General features: G+C 44.4%; 1 protein-coding gene across 1 annotated transcript in view; it reads right to left on the bottom strand.

Moving 5' to 3' along the window:
• The window catches only part of PLA2R1 (phospholipase A2 receptor 1), a 67,737-nt gene extending 49,450 nt beyond the window's left edge, over nt 1–18,287 (bottom strand). The window contains exons 1-4 of the mRNA XM_032782067.2: nt 17,859–18,287; nt 12,718–13,101; nt 9,428–9,595; nt 7,314–7,478 (exon numbers count right to left, since the gene is read on the bottom strand). Of these exons, the coding sequence (XP_032637958.1) occupies nt 7,314–7,478; nt 9,428–9,595; nt 12,718–13,101; nt 17,859–17,967 (826 nt within the window). The 5' untranslated portion in view covers nt 17,968–18,287. The remainder of the gene's footprint in view (nt 1–7,313; nt 7,479–9,427; nt 9,596–12,717; nt 13,102–17,858) is intronic.
• Between the last annotated feature and the right edge of the window lie 676 nt (nt 18,288–18,963).

Genomic DNA, 18,963 nt, shown 5'->3' with positions numbered 1-18,963 from the left:
CAGTCTGAAGGTAACATTCTCTCTTTTCCAGGCTTTGCCCTGCTTCCTCAGGGTCTTCTCTCCCAGACCTCTCTGCCTGGAAAGCTTTTGCAATTTAGGCTCCCTGGGAGTTGCCCCACTCTGGAGCCAACATGCATCAAAAGGTGGGTTTGACTAAAGTTACCCTTTCACTATGTTCTCTAGCTGGGGACACTTTTTGTTTAGCTATTACAAGGAAGTCAGCCAGGTTCTTGGCAATACCCTTATCTTCCTCAGAGAAATATGAAGTGATGAAAGCCTGGAGTTCCCCCATTATAGTTACCCCATACAGTGCACATGGCATGCTGTAAATTATGATGTGCCGAGCAGTCAGCTGGTTGAAGCCCTTTTTCATCTCTAGAGTGGTTAACAGAATTGGGATTTCACTAGAAAGAATCTTTTCTGCTGTGGCCTCCTGAGCTGGAGAGGAACCTCCCTGGATGCACTTGCATGTACAACCTTTAGAGATAAGGCTCTCGCAAGCTACATTTAGATCACTTTCAGAGTTTCCAAAAACCAGGGATTGCACTGTTTTGGTCACTGCTTGTAGCATCTGGCTTAGGAATACCTGCTTTTGTTCTTTCTGTACCAGTGCTATTTTATGGATGAAATTCAGTATATTGGGATTACTTTTATCTTCCTTTTTCCTCTGGCTATAGCTCTTCTTTTTAGCAGGGGTCCAGTTGTGGCTTTAGCTTGCAGCTTCATTGTGAGCTCACATCATTAGGTCTATAGCAGGGCAGCTCTTAATTACAACTGGCTCATGTCCCTCCGGGCTCAATCCATCTTCCTGTTGTAGTGGTTGCACCCTGCACGATTCCAGCTCTTTTCGAAGGATGGGCTACCTCAGCCTTCAGGCTTTCCCACTCTTTATCTTTAACCTGCTAGACTTTAACCCTGACTGGACCTAAAGCAAATTGTGGAGCTAAGTCAGCAATTTCTGCAGCAAACACTGCTGTTCCCCAGTCTCTTTTTCAATTATGAGATGGGTCCTGTTCCCACTGCACTGCTTGGTTTGACACAATTTAGCCCAATCTGATAGCTTTCCTTGATAGGATAACGAGTCTTGTGGATAAGGGAGAAGCAGTGGATGTGGTATACCTAGACTTTAGTAAGGCATTTGATATGGTCTCACATGATATCCTTATCGATAAACTAGGCAAATACAATTTAGATGGGGCTACTATAAGGTGGGTGCATAACTGGCTGGATAACCGTACTCAGAGAGTAGTTATTAATGGCTCCCAATCCTGCTGGAAAGGTATAATAAGTGGGGTTCCGCAGGGGTCTGTTTTGGGACCGGCTCTGTTCAATATCTTCATCAACGACTTAGATGTTGGCATAGAAAGTACGCTTATTAAGTTTGCGGACGATACCAAACTGGGAGGGATTGCAACTGCTTTGGAGGACAGGGTCAAAATTCAAAATGATCTGGACAAATTGGAGAAATGGTCTGAGGTAAACCGGATGAAGTTCAATAAAGACAAATGCAAAGTGCTCCACTTAGGAAGGAACAATCAGTTTCACACATACAGAATGGGAAGAGACTGTCTAGGAAGGAGTATGGCAGAAAGAGATCTAGGGGTCATAGTGGACCACAAGCTAAATATGAGTCAACAGTGTGATACTGTTGCAAAAAAAGCAAACGTGATTCTGGGATGCATTAACAGGTGTGTTGTAAACAAGACACGAGAAGTCATTCTTCCGCTCTACTCTGCACTGGTTAGGCCTCAACTGGAGTATTGTGTCCAGTTCTGGGCACCGCATTTCAAGAAAGATGTGGAGAAATTGGAGAGGGTCCAGAGAAGAGCAACAAGAATGATTAAAGGTCTTGAGAACATGACCTATGAAGGAAGGCTGAAAGAATTGGGTTTATTTAGTTTGGAAAAGAGAAGACTGAGAGGGGACATGATAGCAGTTTTCAGGTATCTAAAAGGGTGTCATCAGGAGGAGGGAGAAAACTTGTTCACCTTAGCCTCTAATGATAGAACAAGAAGCAATGGGCTTAAACTGCAGCAAGGGAGATTTAGATTGGACATTAGGAAAAAGTTCCTAACTGTCAGGGTAGTTAAACACTGGAATAAATTGCCTAGGGAGGTTGTGGAATCTCCATCTCTGGAGATATTTAAGAGTAGGTTAGATAAATGTCTATCAGGGATGGTCTAGACAGTATTTGGTCCTGCCATGAGGGCAGGGGACTGGACTCGATGACCTCTCGAGGTCCTTCCAGTCCTAGAGTCTATGAATCTGGTCTCCTGAGGAGCACATCTCTTTGAGTTCCCACAAGGCCTTGACCTTTTGGACCTGTAGGATGTTGAATTGAGACATGACTTCCTGTTTGACCCTATCACCTGCAGTGACTCTATCTTCTACTTTTCTCCACGCCAGGAGGGGTTGGGTAGCTATAAAGGCTACTGACATTGTTGGAGCTTCTACAGTCAACACCGACTTGGTACTGGCAGCTGTTGATACCAAGTCCTTCACTGGGCGGTGAATCCATATCCTCACACCATTTTCCCGGCTGCTCAAATCCTTACCCTGCTCCTTGTGGGGATGTAAGCTTCCTGGTCAACTATCACCCTGCTTTCCACTTCAAGTCCATACTTGTGTGTTTAATCACACCTCTCTGCCTTCTCCTGGACCATCATCTTCTGTCCTCTTAATTCCTCAAATTTGTTTCAGAAAGTGGTTGCTGGCTCAGATGGCTTCTCATAGCTGAGAGCTGACGTCATCCCATTGTCCTATGGGCATCACCTTCTTGCTCTGTTGTTGCTGAAGCTTGCAGCACTAAGTTCTGATCTTGCAGACTCCTCTGATGTGCTTCCAAGATCTGGATCTGGTCCCAGAGAGCTTGTAGAACTATCTTGTGTTCTTTATGGTGGCTCTGTATCTGGTCTTACATCTCGGAGATATTCTGCAAAACTCTCTGTAAATCCTGATGTAACTTCATGTTACAAAGCTGAACAAATGTCAGCATGAAATCTTTGCTCTGCCAGATCACCTCCATCTTGGCCCCGCTGTCAATTTAAATAGTTTTCTTCTCCATCCGTTGTTGCCTGCAACTCTTTTGATTCTCCTTTAACTCCTCGATGAGTGTGTCTAGCTGTTCTTGGAGCTGGGAGGTCTTAGTCTGCTTCACTACCTGCAGACTTTGCAGTTGCTCCTTTAGCAGCCTCTTTTCTTCATCTTCCATTTTAGACCCATCTCCACGAGTAGCTGCTTAACTGAGGATGGACTGGTGTCTGGATCCTGACATTGGGCTGGATCTCTCAGTCACTTCTAAAGCTTGTTTGCTCTCTTCTATTCCACCTGCAGCAGTTGCTTCAAATTCTTTTGCATGGTACTCTATTGTCCATCCACAGAGTCTTAGCTGGTTGATGACTTCTGTCATCTAGTTCCCTGTTCCCCTTAGCTGTCTGGTGGCCATCAGCCTGGCAATTCCTGGACTCTGAATCCCATAGCTGTTTTAGCAGCACTACCTTCGCCTCTAAAGCAGCGAGGGGAGATCTGATTTGAACACCATCATACCTCCTCTCTGCCTAGATTGTATAATTGTACTAAATGGATCATCTCAAGTTGTGCTATGGCTTTGATCATCTTCAATTCAAACTATCCCAATCTCGGAGCTTTGTTTTCCTTCTAAAATAGGGGTTCCCTGCCCTTGTGTTCCCCTACCATGATTGGTCCCTCCTGGTAAGGCTGTGCTGGGCCCTTGTCACCTTTTTCAGGTGTTCTGTTAAATGACTGGAGTATTTTAAACATCTGTCTACACACCCTTAACTGTTGGCTTCTTGAGTGCTACCCTATGCTTTCTGCTGAGGAAGACCCTATTAAGACATACTGGGTCAGACAAAGGTCCATTTAGCCCAGCATCCTGTCTTCCGACCAGTGGTCAATGCCAGATGCTTCAGAGGTAATGAATGGATCAGGTAACCATCAAGTGATCCATCCCCCATTCCAAGCTTCTGGCAAACCAAGGCTAGGGACACTTCAGAGCATGGGATTGTATCCCTGACCATGTTGGCTAACAGCCATTGATGGATCTATCCTCCATGAGCTTATCTAATTCTTTTTTGAAACCAGTTATGGTTCTGGCATTCACAACATCCCCTGGCAATGTGTTCCACAGGCTGACCTTGCATTGTGTGAAGAAGTACTTAGGTTTGTTTTAAACCTGTTGCCTATTAATTTCAGTGGGTGACCGTGGCTCTTGTGTTATGTGAAGGTGTAAATAACACTCCTCTATTTACTTTCTCCACACAATTCATGATTTCATAGACCTCCACCATATCCCACCTTTGTTGTCCTTTTTGTACGCTGAGCAGTCTCAGTCTTTTTAATCTCTCCTCATATGGAGATTGTTCCATGCCCTTCTCTGTACTTTTTCCAATTCCAATATATCTTGTTTGCGATGGGGCAACCCGAACTGTATGCAGTATTCACTATGTGGGCATACAATGGATTACTACTGTGGCATTATGGTATTTGCTGTCTTATGATCTATCCCAGGGGTAGGCAACCTTTGGCACGGGTGCCGAAGGTGGCACGCAAGCTGATTTTCACTCTGCCTCGGTCCTGCCTGGGTCCCACTCACACTGCCTGGGTCCTGGCCACTGGTCTGGGGGGGCTCTGCATTTTATTTAATTTTAAATGAAGCTTCTTAAACATTTTAAAAACCTTATTTACACTACATACAACAATAATTTAGTTATATATTACAGACTTACAGAAAGAGCACTTCTAAGAACGTTACAATGTATTACTGGCACGCAAAACTTTAAATCAGAGTGAATAAATGAAGACTCAGCACACCGCTTCTGAAAGGTTGCCGACCCCTGATCTATCCCTTTCCTAATGGCTCATAACATTGTTAGCTTTTTGACTGCCACTGCACATTAAGCAGATGTTTTCAGATAATTATTCACGATCACACCAAGATCTTTGAGTGGTGACATGATTTATACCCCATCCTTTGTGCGTACAGTTGGGATTACGTTTTCCAGTGAGAGTTACTTTGCATTTAACAACATTGAATTTCATCTGCCAATGTGTTGCCCCTTACCCAGTTTTGTGAGATCCCTTTGTAACTCTTCACAGTCAGCTTTGGACTTAACTATCCCGAGTAATCCTGTACTCTCTGCAAATTTTGCCACCTCCTCTATTTATCCTTGTCTAGATCATTTATGAATATGTTGAACTGCACAGGTCCCAGTACAGACCTTGGGGGATCCCACTATTTACCTCCCTCCTCTGTGAAAAATGACCATTAATTCATACCCATGTTTCCTATCCTTTACCCAGTTATTGATCCATGAGAAGACCTTCCCTCTTATCTCATGACTGCTTACTCTGCTTAAGAGCCTTTGGTGTAGGACTTTATAAAAGGTTTTCTGAAAGTCCAAGCACACTATCTCAACTGGATCACTCTTGTACACAGTTTCCCAACAAATCATGTCCATCTATGTGTCTGATAATTCTATTCTTTAATATAGTTTCAACCAACTTATTTCCCTGGTACTGAAGTTAGGTTTACTGGCCTGAAATTGCCAGGATCGCCTCTGGAACCTTTTAAAAAAATGGTGTCACATTAGCTATCCTCCAGTCATCCGGTACAGAAGCTGATTTTAAGTGACAGGTTACAAACCGCACGTTGTAGTTCTGCAATTTCATATTTGAGCTCTTTCAGAACTCTTGGGGGAACTCCATTTGGTTTTCATGACTTATTACACTTTATGAATGTGTTTCAAAACCTCCTCTACTGACACCTCAACGTGGGACAGTTCCTCAAATTTGTTATTTAAACAGAATGATGCAAGTGTGGGAATCTCCCTCATGTCTTCTGCAGTGAAGACCATCTATAGATCTGGGATATCAGACATCTCATACCTGATGCAGTTAAATGCTTACCCCGTCTCGTCATCCTACCTTGATGGGATAGGGATTTGAATCCCACTTCTGGCACAAGGTTGTAACCAGGGCATTCACTGCCTGATCACCTCCTAGTAGCTAGGTGTGGTAATGCAGTCCTTTCCTCATCTCTGGCACCCCCTGAAGACTATAGTTGACTTAGGCAGATCTTCAGGCGCTTGGTCCTCCAGCCAGGTCACAAAGTACAAAGAAGCCCTTTCTGGGGTACTAAAGAATCCAATAACAAACAGTCTATTTGCCCTCATAAGATCTTCAGTCCTGGCTCCGGGTGCTATGAATTCAGCCCTTTGTTTGGGATCCAAAACAAGGCCGGTCCTCTACTTGGGGTTTACACCACTTTACCTGTGGCTGTTAGGGGAACCTGGGCTCACTCACTGCTCAGGGTTCCAACTCAGGGACCTCATGAACAGAAGCCACGCACTAAATTCCAATCTGTCGCTGGCATTTCCCTGGGCCTCTTCCTTCTGGGCCCCTTTTATCTTCAACCTTATTTCAGGCCCAGTTCCCTCAGGTTCTTCTCTACCTCCAGGCAAGAGGAGTACCTTTTTTCACTCCTCTGGTCTCAGCCAGGAACTGACTTGTTAAGGTCCTGCATCTTCTTTTAGTTAAGGCTACTGGATTCTGGTTCACTGCTTCCATGAGGTTTCTCTAGGTAGACCTGGAGGACCCACCTGTACTGTTCCTTTCCTGTCACTTCACTGCTTCCTGGGTAGGGATGTATAGGACTTCAGGGCTACCCGCATGGAGCTGCAAAGGCCAGATACACCTCAGCACACTTCCAAAAAGGTTTCAGTTTCAAGAATGGAATAATAAGCCTTATGGTAAACCATTTGGAAGGGGAAAGAATAAAATAACTACATCCTGGACTAACATACACATAAACCTTGGACTTTGTTAAGCCCATATCTTACTTGCTCTCAGATCTTAAATTTTTTTTTTTTTACTGGAACAAATGGTGTGGAAAGGCCCTGAAAACAGAAGCGAGCAAGAAAAGAGATGTAGATGCTAGATATTGGCGGCTATGTTGCAGCATCTCTTTGCAAATCTATAGAAACCCTTCTACATGAATACACTGGTTAGGGCTTCACAGATCTAAGTAATGAAGAGCCATTCTATACAGCCTGCTCCTCAGGCAACCTGGCTGAAATATCGCAAAGCTGTAAAGTTTTGATCTAGACTTGGGTCTGAACTTCTCCATAGTCTGGGGATGTTTGGGTCCAGCTTTTGGTTGGGGCCCATTTCTACTAAAGAGCAGTATTTGACACATGGGATGAAATCCTGGCCCTTCTGAAATGAATAGAACTGCCCAACTAAAGAAGCAAAATATATATTTAAGTAAGTTTTAACATAACTACACATCTACTCACCACTTATATACTTCTGTTCTGCCATGTCTGTGATACTTAGCAAATCTCCTCCTTGTGTCTGACATGCAACACGTGCCTCGTTCCAAGAAAGAGCAGAAAAAAGATTGAACTGATAGCAAATTTGGGTGTCAGGGTTCTTCTCCCAAAAAATATCACTACCAGGCTCTGTGTGAAAATCAGTTAAAAACAACATGATGCAACAAAACAATTACAGAGAACATTATAATATAACAATCTAGTTAATGTTGAACACAAAGTGGAAATGCTATTGAAGCGTGAGTCTGAATTCATTTTCAATGTTTAGTGTTAAAAGCACACAAGGAAATAGGATGCTATATGAATTTTAAAAGTTTAAAAATTTTCACCAATGTAAATGAACTGTTCAGCTTTTCACAAAGTTAGTGAGTACTAGCGGGAAGGTCCTCACCTGGTGTAAACTGTCATAGCTTCACAGCAGTCAGAGCTATGACAATTTGCACCAGCTCCTAGAAGCTCAATGGTGAAACTAACTCACGGTGAATTTTGTAGGAACAGGGCGAACCTCGATCCCCACAGCCAGAAGGGATAGGCAATTACATCTCCCCTTACCCAGTGCCCAAGAAGACACTCTGTTAAGAGATGAACACATTATGAACAATTAATGAAGGCAAGGCTGGTAGTAATGCTTATTAAGATATCCTGACATTTCCCCATTATAAAACCCTGTTTTTAGTTGCTTATAACTTTGCTGAACTCTAACCATTTGGGCTGCAATTTTCCACCTTGCTTGTCCGTCTCAGGCAGAATTTTTTGGGGGAGGAAATTTGCCCAAAATAGCTCAGCTGTTTCCAAGAACATAGGTAGAGGAAAATATGTTGATCTACCAATGTTAAGAAATTCTGGAGACTTTTTCCTTAAAAACGCTATAGTGTCCCAATGCTTTGGAGCAGGGACTTGAAATTTGGCAGTGGGTGGTCTTGGGTGTCATGATGTGTCTTTTGCTGTCTGTGATGGGGCAGCTGCCCCACACTATCAGAAAGGGGGTTAAAAGCAGCCCTAGGGAGGCTGCGCTAGAGGCAGCCAATTAGAAAAGGTCTGAGGGGAGCAGCCAGTCATGGCCTGGCAGGCTCATAGAAGAAGGGTTGCAGGGCAGAGCAAAAAGAGTCACTCCCTGGAGCTTAAGGAGGGAGGAAGACTAGCTGCCTTGCAGGCTGAGGGCAGCAAGCACCCTGGACATAGCAGTGCTGGAGGCTGAGGCCCTGAGGCTAGGGCAAAGAGGGTGCTGGGGCCATGGGGAAGTGGCCCAGGGAGATCCACAGAGGAGCTGGAGGGGATGCAGTAATTGGCCACTATCTATAGAGTCCCTGGGCCAGGACCCATAGTCAGCGGATGCTCCAGGCACCAGCACTCCAAGCACGTGCCTGGGGCAGCAAGCCATGGGGCAGGGGGTCCTGCCAATCCCTGTGAGGGCGGCAGTCAGGCAGCCTTCGGTGGTGTGCCGGCGGGAGGTCCACCGGTCCCGCGGATTTGGCGGCAATTCGGCGGCGGGTACGTGGAAGCCATGGGACCAGCAGACCTCCCACAGGCAAGCTGCCGAATCCGTGGGCCTGGGTCCCTCCCACCCTGCTCCTTGCCACTGGGGAAGTGGCTAAACAGTAGACTGCACTTGCCACAGAAGGAAGTGGCTGGACAGTGGATTGCAGCTCCCCCTGGAAGGGGGGAGAACCAAGTGTCAAATACTGAGCCTGTTAAAGGCAGTGTGTGACCAAAAGCAGCTTTAAAAGGTGTACTGTAGTCAAAAACAGTAGAGGCCCTGTACAGAATGAATCATCATTCACGGCATGCTGTGGAGAAAGTCTTCATAGATCATCTGGATGGGTGGGCTGATAGAAAGGCAAGGGTACAGTCAGGGGAGGTCAGTGGACATCTCTTGTATTCATATTTTGCTCTAGGGATCTGGGTCTCAGAGATAAGCATAAAGAATTATAGTAATGGCTATAATTTTTTGAAGAAACATCCATACTAACAGAATGGCAATGATCTTGCAATTAATAAAACAGCCTGCTCTCCTTGAACTAGCGTATGACGTCAGACAAACTTTTATTTACAAAACAGAGAAGAAAGGCAGTACATACCAGCGTTTGGGCAAAACCCCCATTTTTCATCTTGTTCATACTGACTTGTTGTGGCACACCAGTAAAATTCCCTGCTCTCTCTGGTGCATTCATAGTACCATTTGTTCTTATATTTAAATGGAAAAATACAAGGGAAACCAAGAGAATTTCCCAGCACAGTATATGTTTCTACAATAAATAAAATAAAAGGAAATAGAAAAATCTGTATCAGTCAAATACTAGTTTCTTTTCTACTTTTTTTTTTAACTTTATATCACAGCAATGTTGTTACTAAGACTACAGCAGCATGCCCTGCATCAGCAGATGTTTATTTTTTAAAAATTCCAGTCAACCTAAGACTTTCAGGCAATTTTTCAAAACTGTGACCCTGATCTACTACTATAAAAATGTATATGCAAAAAATAATTATGCATACAAAATCTGCATTTGCAACTAATTGCACATAGAAATGCCCATGCAATTGCCTGGTCTGGATGCACAAATCCTTTTAGATACATTTTCAAGAGCAGGGCTTTGAACATCATATCCTTATTTGTACATAATTCAATCACAAATAAACCCCAAGAATTTTATGGATTTCTACTGTTCTTGAATTTTCCCTGTTTATTCCTCTCTTCTATAGTTCCTTGACACTAGAATTTTAATAAGTTGTATTTTACCAAAGGAAAAAAAATATTTTACAGTGTGAACGGTAACAATCTGACTTTGGGGAAGGGTAACTAATGCTATTTGAATTCACTATATTTTTGGTTAATGCCTTTACAAAACAAACAATCTAGATCTTTTCCTACTATATTTTCATTAACAAAATATGGAAAAAATTAAGTACATCTGAAACCTGGGAAGAAGCTTTACCTCACTAAATAAATTTATTAACTTTACAGTATTGCCCTTCAGTATAGGGGCATTTTTAAAGCACCATAATTGTTTTTAGCATGAAACTAATATTTGTGAAAGGTGCTGCACTGATAGCCTGGAGATCAAAGTCCTCTGTCTACAGCTCAGGCACAGCATACAGTTTTAGTTTCCCAGAGCTCCTGGCAGTCTGTCTCAATAAGGGTGGGAGAGTAGTTTATTCACTATGAATCTCGTTTAAAGCCCAACAATGTTAATCGATAGTGTGAGACACATGGGAGATAGCTGTATTATTTTTATATTATACATACCTCATTCTATTCGATTGCTATCATGCTATCAGTCCTGAGTGATTTTTTGCACATCGGCAGGAACTCAAAATCAATGGCTTTAAGTAGCCAATCGCCGGTATTTAAACAATACAGGTGTCAATACCTTTGAAGATTTAGCCTCACCATGCTCTGATCATCAGGCTGGCTTAGCAACTCCAAGAGGGTGGGGGAATCCAAGTGGGGGAAAATGAAGCAAAGGATTTAGGATAGATTTAAGCCTCAGCCCTGAACCTCAGAGGGACACAGAAAGAGGTAGTGATTGCTGAGAAGACACTGATCTTCCTCTCCCAGATGTTGGGAGTACAGGGATGAGTCAGGCCTACCTAAATCTTGAGAGAAACGCTAAGCTTAAGTAAGATAATGTTTGTTTAGGCCTTTGTTGTTTTAAACCTTTTCTCTTTGATTGCTGTTTCTATAGGTGAATAAATACTATTTTGTTTTAATGAAGCTGTTCTAACTCACTGCATTTTTATGCTGCTTACAGCTCCCAACAGGAAGTCTATCTCAGGGGCCAAACCTAGTTGGACCTGCTGAGCAAACATGGTTGGCAAAGTGGGATGCTGTAATCTGGAGAATCAGCCTAACATTAGGGTGAATTGCAGGAGAGAAGTGCAGGTGCTGGCCCTGTTACTTGAAAGAAGTCCTCATAGAGAGACCAAGTGAGGGGTCAAATGTACAGCTCATGCTGGAAATGTGACAGTGACAATTTTATCTCTGTATCTTCATTTCTTTTTTATGAATGTTAACATATTTGGATGCTTGTATTGTATGTAAATATGGAACCCTACACTCTTTAGTTTATATGCAACACCCACCACTTAGCCAAAACACCAGATCAAAATACTCCTAAACTTTAAGTGTTTGAAATCTGAGCCTGGATCCTGAAATTTGCTCTTGGTCCCTTTCTCTATAATAGGATAAACCAAAATACTGAACTCCATACCCCAGTGTTTCAGGTGTTCAAAATCCAGACCTTGAGGTTGCCAGTCCTCATATTGCTACACTGTATTGTGACCTCTGGTCGATTTTGTATCTTACAGACAGGAGCTATACCTTCACTAACTTGCTCTCGTTGCACTGGGGAGGTGAGGCTACTACTGCTGAGCTTGGTGGGGGCAATGGGGTGGCTCTACTGTTCTATTTGGGAGTCTTCCCTACTCAGAACAAAGAGGCACCAGGAAATTGCAGACAGTTGCTAGTGCTTCCACATGCTCAGAAATGTTCCTGTGCTGCCTGCAGTTCCCACTTCGGTAGCTGTGCTACAGAAGAGTGAGACTACAGGCTCAGGGGAGAACAGGGATTGCCACTTCCCCTGGAGGATGGAGATGGGAGGACAGCTGATGGAGCCTGAAAGGTAGGAGGAATAGGGTCTCCGGCTGGTTGGAGGAGGGCACTGGAATCTGCAAGGGTGATGAATGCTGCTGGAGCCTTCAGGGGTTGGGGAGGGAACATGTAGCAGCTTGCTTGGGCTAGGAAGGAGGAGCTTCTGGACACTGCCAAGGAGCAAGAGGGTGCGACTGGAATTACCAAGAAGAGGGCAGACTGCAATTTACATAGGGAAAGGAAACAAACTGGGAAAGGGAGTGCTGAGTGCTTAGGAAAGGTGAACAGGGGGGTCAGAGAAGGAGAGAATGCTGGCCCAGGGATTAAGAGAGGGAAATATGGAGTCCGTGTCAGAGGGAAGATAGAGAAATTCCCTCCTGATATTTGTGCACACACATTTTGTGTTTGAGCTTGACTTTTTCCTCTTGCATGCACTGAAATGGAGGGTGAGGGAAGGAATGATGGGATCTGTGAAAAATCTGAAAGTCAGCACCAGACTCAAAGTACTTCGTGCTTTTTTAAAAATCAAATCTCATGAATATTTGTAGTTTGCCTGAGGATTTTTAAAATCATAGGGCTTGTAATACTGGGATCCTGATCCAACTTGTGATGCTTTATAATACTGTAAAAACAAACATACACACAAACACACACCCTAATTTAAAGACTCAGCATGATGCAGGTCAGGAATGATAATGAAATTGATAAGTTATGTCTCACCCTGCTTCAGAGAAACTGTACAAAATTCTAATAGCACTGCGGATGGAGACTTATTTTTACCTTGAAATGGATGTTCACAAAGATCTTCATCATAGGACATGTACTGCTTCCACTGGTGATTAGTGATTCTTTTTGCCACAACGTGTTTGCCATTTTCAGCTGCTAGTTTGTATTGTGATGCACCAACCAACAGCTTTCCATTACAGTTCCACCATAATGAATGCTGAGCAGAATCACATTCTAACAGGCTTAATGGTTGCTCTTCATTACTGATGTTCAGTCCTAGACAAGTGCTTCTGCCTATGTTGAAAAGATGACGTTTCGATACCCATTTCCACAACATATATTTGGAAAGTTGATTGCAGTCTTCAAGAACAAGTCTAAAAGTATCTGCTTTAATGCACAGGTTGAGATGTTCACTTTGGATGATAAACATCCCTTTGTCTGGGGAAAAAAAAGACTTTTTTGCAGATTATTATACATTATACAGGACCAGGGCCTTAGTTTTGACCATTTGAATTAAAACATGCTTAACTTTTACAAAGAACTTTGAAATTATCTTTCAAATTACAAGTAAAATATTAAAAACAACTGGTACTCCAAAGACAAGAAGACTGTTCCAAGTTGGTGGTGGCATAAAAAAAATGCATTAAGCTCTCAGCGATCCTTCATAGTCCAATGCAAAAAAATCGCACCCTTTTATTTAAGGCTAGTACTTCTGAACTCACTCTTTCTTGTTTCTGTTTAAGTATCCAGCATTGTAACACCTATTTTATATTATATAAAATGTTAACTACATAGGACGAGACTTTCATGAGCAATCAGTAATTTTTATGCTCAGTTGAGACATGCTCAGGACTTTCTAAAAATCAGGCCTGTTCAATATAGCTTAAGCTGGCCACCCAAATAATGAGGCACACAAAATCAGTAGTCACAAAATCTTAGCCACAGAACAGGGGTTGACAACCTTTCAGAAGTGGTGTGCTGAATCTTCATTTATTCACTCTGATTTAAGGTTTCGTGTGCCAATAATAGATTTTAACGTTTTTAGAAGGTCTCTTTCTAGAAGGCTATAATTTATAACTAAACTATTGTACGTAAAGTAAATAAAGTTTTTAAAATGTTTAAGAAGCTTCATTTAAAATTAAATTAAAATGCAGAGCCCCTCGGACAGGTGGCCAGGACCTGGGCAGTGTGAGTGCCACTGAAAATCAGCTCATGTGCCGCCTTCGACACGCGTGCCATAGGTTGCCTACCCCTGCCATAGAGAATTCATAGAATCATGGAAATGTAGAGCTAGAAGGGACTCCGAGAGGTCATCTAATCCATCCTCCCCTGCGCTGAGGCAGGACCAAGTAAACCTAGACAAGGGGTAGGCAACCTATGGCACATGTGCCAAAGGCGGCATGCAAGCTGATTTTCAGTGGCACTCATACTGCCTGGATTCTGGCCACCAGTCCGGGGGGGCTCTGCATTTTAATTTAATTTTAAATGAAGCTTCTTAAATATTTTTAAAACCTTATTTACTTTACATTCAACAATAGTTTGTTTATATATTACAGACTTATAGAAAGAGATCTTCTAAAAACGTTAAAATGTATTACTGGCAGGCAAAACCTTAAATTAGAGTGAATAAATGAAGACTTGGCACAGCACTTCTGAAAGGTTGCTGACCCCTGACCTAGACCATCCCTGATAGGTGTTTGTACAACCCGTTCTTAAAAACCTCTAATGACGGGGATTCCACAACCTCCCTTGGAAGCCTATTCAACTATAACCATAGTTAAGCTCTGGAAAGATTTTCCTAAAATCTAATCTAAATCTCCTTTGTTGTAGATTAAGCCCATTATTTCTTGTGTTCCCTTCAGCGAACATGGACAACAAAGAACAGTTAGAGGTTCTGCAAGTGTCAATGAGAAGAGTCGAATCATAGGACTGGAAGAAACCTTGAGAAGTCTCATGGCAGGACTAAGTATTATCTAGATCATCCCTGACAGATGCTTGTCTAACCTACTCTTAAAAATCTCCCGTGATGGAGATTCCACAACCTCCTTAGGGCAATTTATTTCAGTGCTTAACCACCCTGACAGGAAGTTTTTCCTAATGCCATCTAAACTGCCCTTGTTGCAATTTAAGCCCACTGCTTTTTGTCCTGTCCTCAGAGGTTAAGGAGAACAATTTTTTCCCCTCATCCTTGTAACAGTTTTCAAGTACACAAAAGGTTATGTCCCCTCTCCAGGAGTGGCAGAGCCTTCCTAAAAGTAGGGGGAGCAAGGGCCCCTCCTCTTCCCCCCACGACCCCGCCCCCAGCCAAGCTGGAGCGGGGCCAGGAAGCCCGGGCCCTCCACTTGATGGGGGGGGCAAGAGTACCCCCAGCCATATCCCTGTCCCCCAAACCCCCTACCCAGGGCAGGTGGAGGGTCTGCAGTACCCCACAGGTGCCCACGTGGCTCTTATCCCGACCTGGCTCCGGCTTGGGTGGGGAGGGAGAGCCAGGGCCTCAGAGCCACAGCTTGGCCATGGTAGAGCTGCTTGGGCATCTGTGGGAAGCCGTGAAACCTCCATCTGGCCCGAGAATGGAGACACAGGCCAGAGCTGCTCTTGGGCCCCGCCCTCCCCCAGATAGTTGGAAGGTGGGCTCCCCACAGCTGCCATTGGTCGCTGCTTCCAGCTGGGGTGGGGCCTCAGGGGGAAGAGGCAGGGCAGAGGTGGGACGATGGCAAAAAGTGGGAGGGCCATAGTCCCTTGGCTCCCCCCTGTTCTGGTGCCTCTACCCCTTCAGTCTTCTCTTTTCCAGACTAAACAAACCCAATTTTTTCAATCTTCTCTGAGATCATATTTTCTAGCCTTTTAATCATTTTTGTTGCTCTTCTCTGAACTTTCTCCAATTTATCCACATCTTTTCCTGAAATGTGGCACCCAGAACCAGACATAAGACTCCAGTTGAGGCTTAATCAGCACGCAGTAAAGTGCATGTGCACTGCTGATAGACCCAGGTTATCAGTAGGCAGAACTGAACTGGGGACCTCTGGAGCTTAGTGCAGGAGCCTCTACCACATGAGCTAAATGCTAGCTTGATGTTAGCTAAGGCTGTAGAGCAGACTCATTTTTTCTCTCTCTCTAAGTGGCCTTGGTGCCTCTAGATGGGACAGAACACCTCACCCAGAAGGTTTGTGGGTTACACAAGAATTACTTATATCTTGCTTATAACACTCCTGCTAATATGTCCCAGAATGATGTTTGCTTGTTTTGCAACAAGACTTACACTGTTAACTCACAGATCTCTTTCCGCAGTACTCCTTCCTAGGCAGTCATTTCCCATTTTGTAAGTGTGCAGCTGATTGTTCTGTCCTAAGTGAAGTACTGTGCATTTGTCCTTATTGAATTTCATCCTATTTACTTCAGACCATTTCTGCAGTTTGTCATGTTCATTTTGAATTTTAACCCTATCCTCCAAAGAACTCCCAGCTTAGTATCATCTGCAAACTTTATAAGTGTACTCTCTATGCCATTATCTAAATTATCGATAAAGATATTGAACAGAACCAGACCCAGAACTAATCCCTGTGGGACCCCACTTGATATGCCCTTCAAACATAAACGTCAACCGCTTTAGAATTGCTGGCTTTTCTCCATCCAATATAGGGAGATGGGCAAGCCCAGTACAAGAAAAACATACTGTGAATAAAACAATATGCTTAGGTCATCATTCTATGCAAAAAAAAAAAAGAAGTCAGATTGCAAGGGGTAAAAGGCCAACAGCTGATCAGCACTCTCTGTTCCTGCTTACTATGTTCAACACTGCAAGAGGGCACCTTCACTCCCCACAAAAGGCAGTGGGAAACTTCTCATAGTGGTAATGAGAGTGTTTTACTCCCCTCAGCAGCAGCAGATGGGAGAGTAGTAGGAAGTTGCTCAGAATAGGGAGAACTTCACTGTCCTATGACAAGACACTGGGAAGGAGAGCAATGGTGAAAATCTGACGAGATGCCTACAGTCTGTTCTCCTAGGATAAAAGGCAGCCACTGAGGTGGGAGAAGGTATCTTTGTTTTTCTCCCACCAAGGGTCCATCTTCACTGCAGAATTAACCAGGGCTCTTATTTGGGAGTTGTCTCTAAGGCCCTTCCTGTCCACACACAAAACTTTTATCTCAGTGTGATGGTACTTTCAACCCAGGCAAGCTGGCCTATCCTTGATGTGTAGCCGAATTGCCGCCGGACACCTGGAGCGGAAGAAGTTCCGGGGCCCCTGGAGCAAGTGAAGGACCCCGCTTCAGGGGCCCCGAAAAACTCTCATGGGGGCCTCTGCAGGGCCCGGGGCAAATTGCCCCACTTGTCCCCCCTCTGGGTGGCCCTGCAGCAGCTCAGTTTACTGCAGCACAGAGAACCATGGGATTTGCCCCCCAAAGTCCTAGTGCCACACACGTCAGGCTCTGTAGTGTGGCTGCTCACGTCTCAGATAGGTTCACCCTGGTGTGAACACCCAAACACTTAACTCTGCAGTAAAGACATGCCCAAAGACAGAAAAGAGAGGCCAGGAAGCTATCAGAAGGGTAAATAGAGATGTGCATTCCCCTCCCAAAAAGCAGAGGAAAGAAGGGCAGATCTTCACCTCTCTGCTTCTGGCAGGTAGGAATCCTTATGCTTCTCACCAAACATGTAATTGCTGGGGTGGGGAAAGGAACATCTTCACTCCCCTCCCTAAAGTTCAGTACGGAGCCCTGAGGAGAGTGGGCTTCCCTCAGGGGAATGGGGACAGCACCACTATCCTCCCCTAAGACAGAGTATAGAGGACATGGGGGAAGTGGCATAATGGCAGTGGGAGTGATGAAACTTTTCTCCAGAACAGGAAGGAAGAAGCAGAGAGGACTCACTAGAGGAGAGGGGTCTGGTTTGAAAAACGGAGAGCATTTCCTAGTGTAACCTGGTGATTATGTTCACTTTCCAAACGAAAGCCAGAATCCCACGCTGCTGCCAAAGAGCTGCACATGTAAACATGCTGTCAGTGTGAACACATCCCCCAACAGGCTGAGTGCAGTTTACAACTGCAGGACAGAACAGGAAGAAAACAAAAAAGAAAAGGAAAACTGCAGGACAGAACAGGAGGAGGAAAAGGAAAAAGCAGCAATATTAAGTTCAGGGCTGTTCAAAGCAGCTGCCTTTCGCACTAGTTGCTCAACATGGTTCATTGCTTCACTTACTCAGAAAGTAGGGCACTTGGTCCTGACTCAAAGCTGCATCGTCTTCAGCCAAACTGTAGCAAACTAGCAGCATGGAACAAACCAGGAGTTGGATCTGCACACACAGCATTTCTGCAGAGTAACAGCTCCTGGCAAATACTTTCCTATGGACTCAGTCGATGGAAGAATACCACACTTTTCAGGCAGAGAGCGATCCTGGATATGCAGCTGTTCCCCGGACTACCACAGCCACTCTTTGACTCCTCCTGGTTTGATGAAGGGGAGGGACATGCAACCCCCCACCTCCACTAACAGCAACTGCTTTCTGAACAAGGTGGAGGGACATGTCCCGCCAGCCCCTATCTAAGGAAGGGAACTGAAGCAACCCGACCCTGTTAATTTGTTTCTGCCTACAGGAGGGACATGCAGCGCCGACTCCCTCCAAACCCTGCTTGGGGAAGTGACATGGAACTTCCCCCAATCTCACCCACTCTGCCCTGCAGTCCAAGGGAGGAAATGGCAGGGACCTTCTGCATCCTCCACGTCACTCCCACATGCAGCCTCAGGGAGGGGAAGTGAAGTGCATGCACACTTATGTCCTGGCCCCAGAAAATCCCAAGTGAAGTACAGGCAGTTCCCCTGCTCACCCCACCCCTCCCGCTGGCCTGAGGAAGGAGAAGTGCCATGCAGTTTTCCCCAAGGCAGCTGTATCTTCATTCCCCCAGCGCCACCCCAGCTTCAGGGCAAACTTGTTGGAACTTGAGTGACGTTCTGGGGGCCTCTCTCTGGGGACATGCTAAACAGAAGGGGGAGGATAATGTCTAAATTGAATTGTTAGCTGGTATAAAGTTAACGGCTGGTACAAATACACTTCTAAATCTTAATGGTATCAATACATTTCTAATTAAGAGGTCAGAACAATGTTTTTAGTATGAAATGGTGTGTGGAGCACTATACAAGACTGCATCTGTGACTGATTGGGAGTTAGCCAGCAGTGGGCTCAGACTGACTATAGAGCAAAGTCTGACATGGGCTCCTTGACTGGTGAATGGCTCAAGTGACACAACTAAGACATGCCAAATTAGAAGACATGGATTTATTTGAAATCTGACAAGCACAAATTCTT

This window comes from Chelonoidis abingdonii, chromosome 10, assembly GCF_003597395.2.
Source record: "Chelonoidis abingdonii isolate Lonesome George chromosome 10, CheloAbing_2.0, whole genome shotgun sequence".
Classification (NCBI taxonomy): Eukaryota; Metazoa; Chordata; order Testudines; family Testudinidae; genus Chelonoidis; species Chelonoidis abingdonii.
Note: the sequence above shows the minus strand (reverse complement) of the source record. Positions and strands in the feature narration are given on the sequence as shown.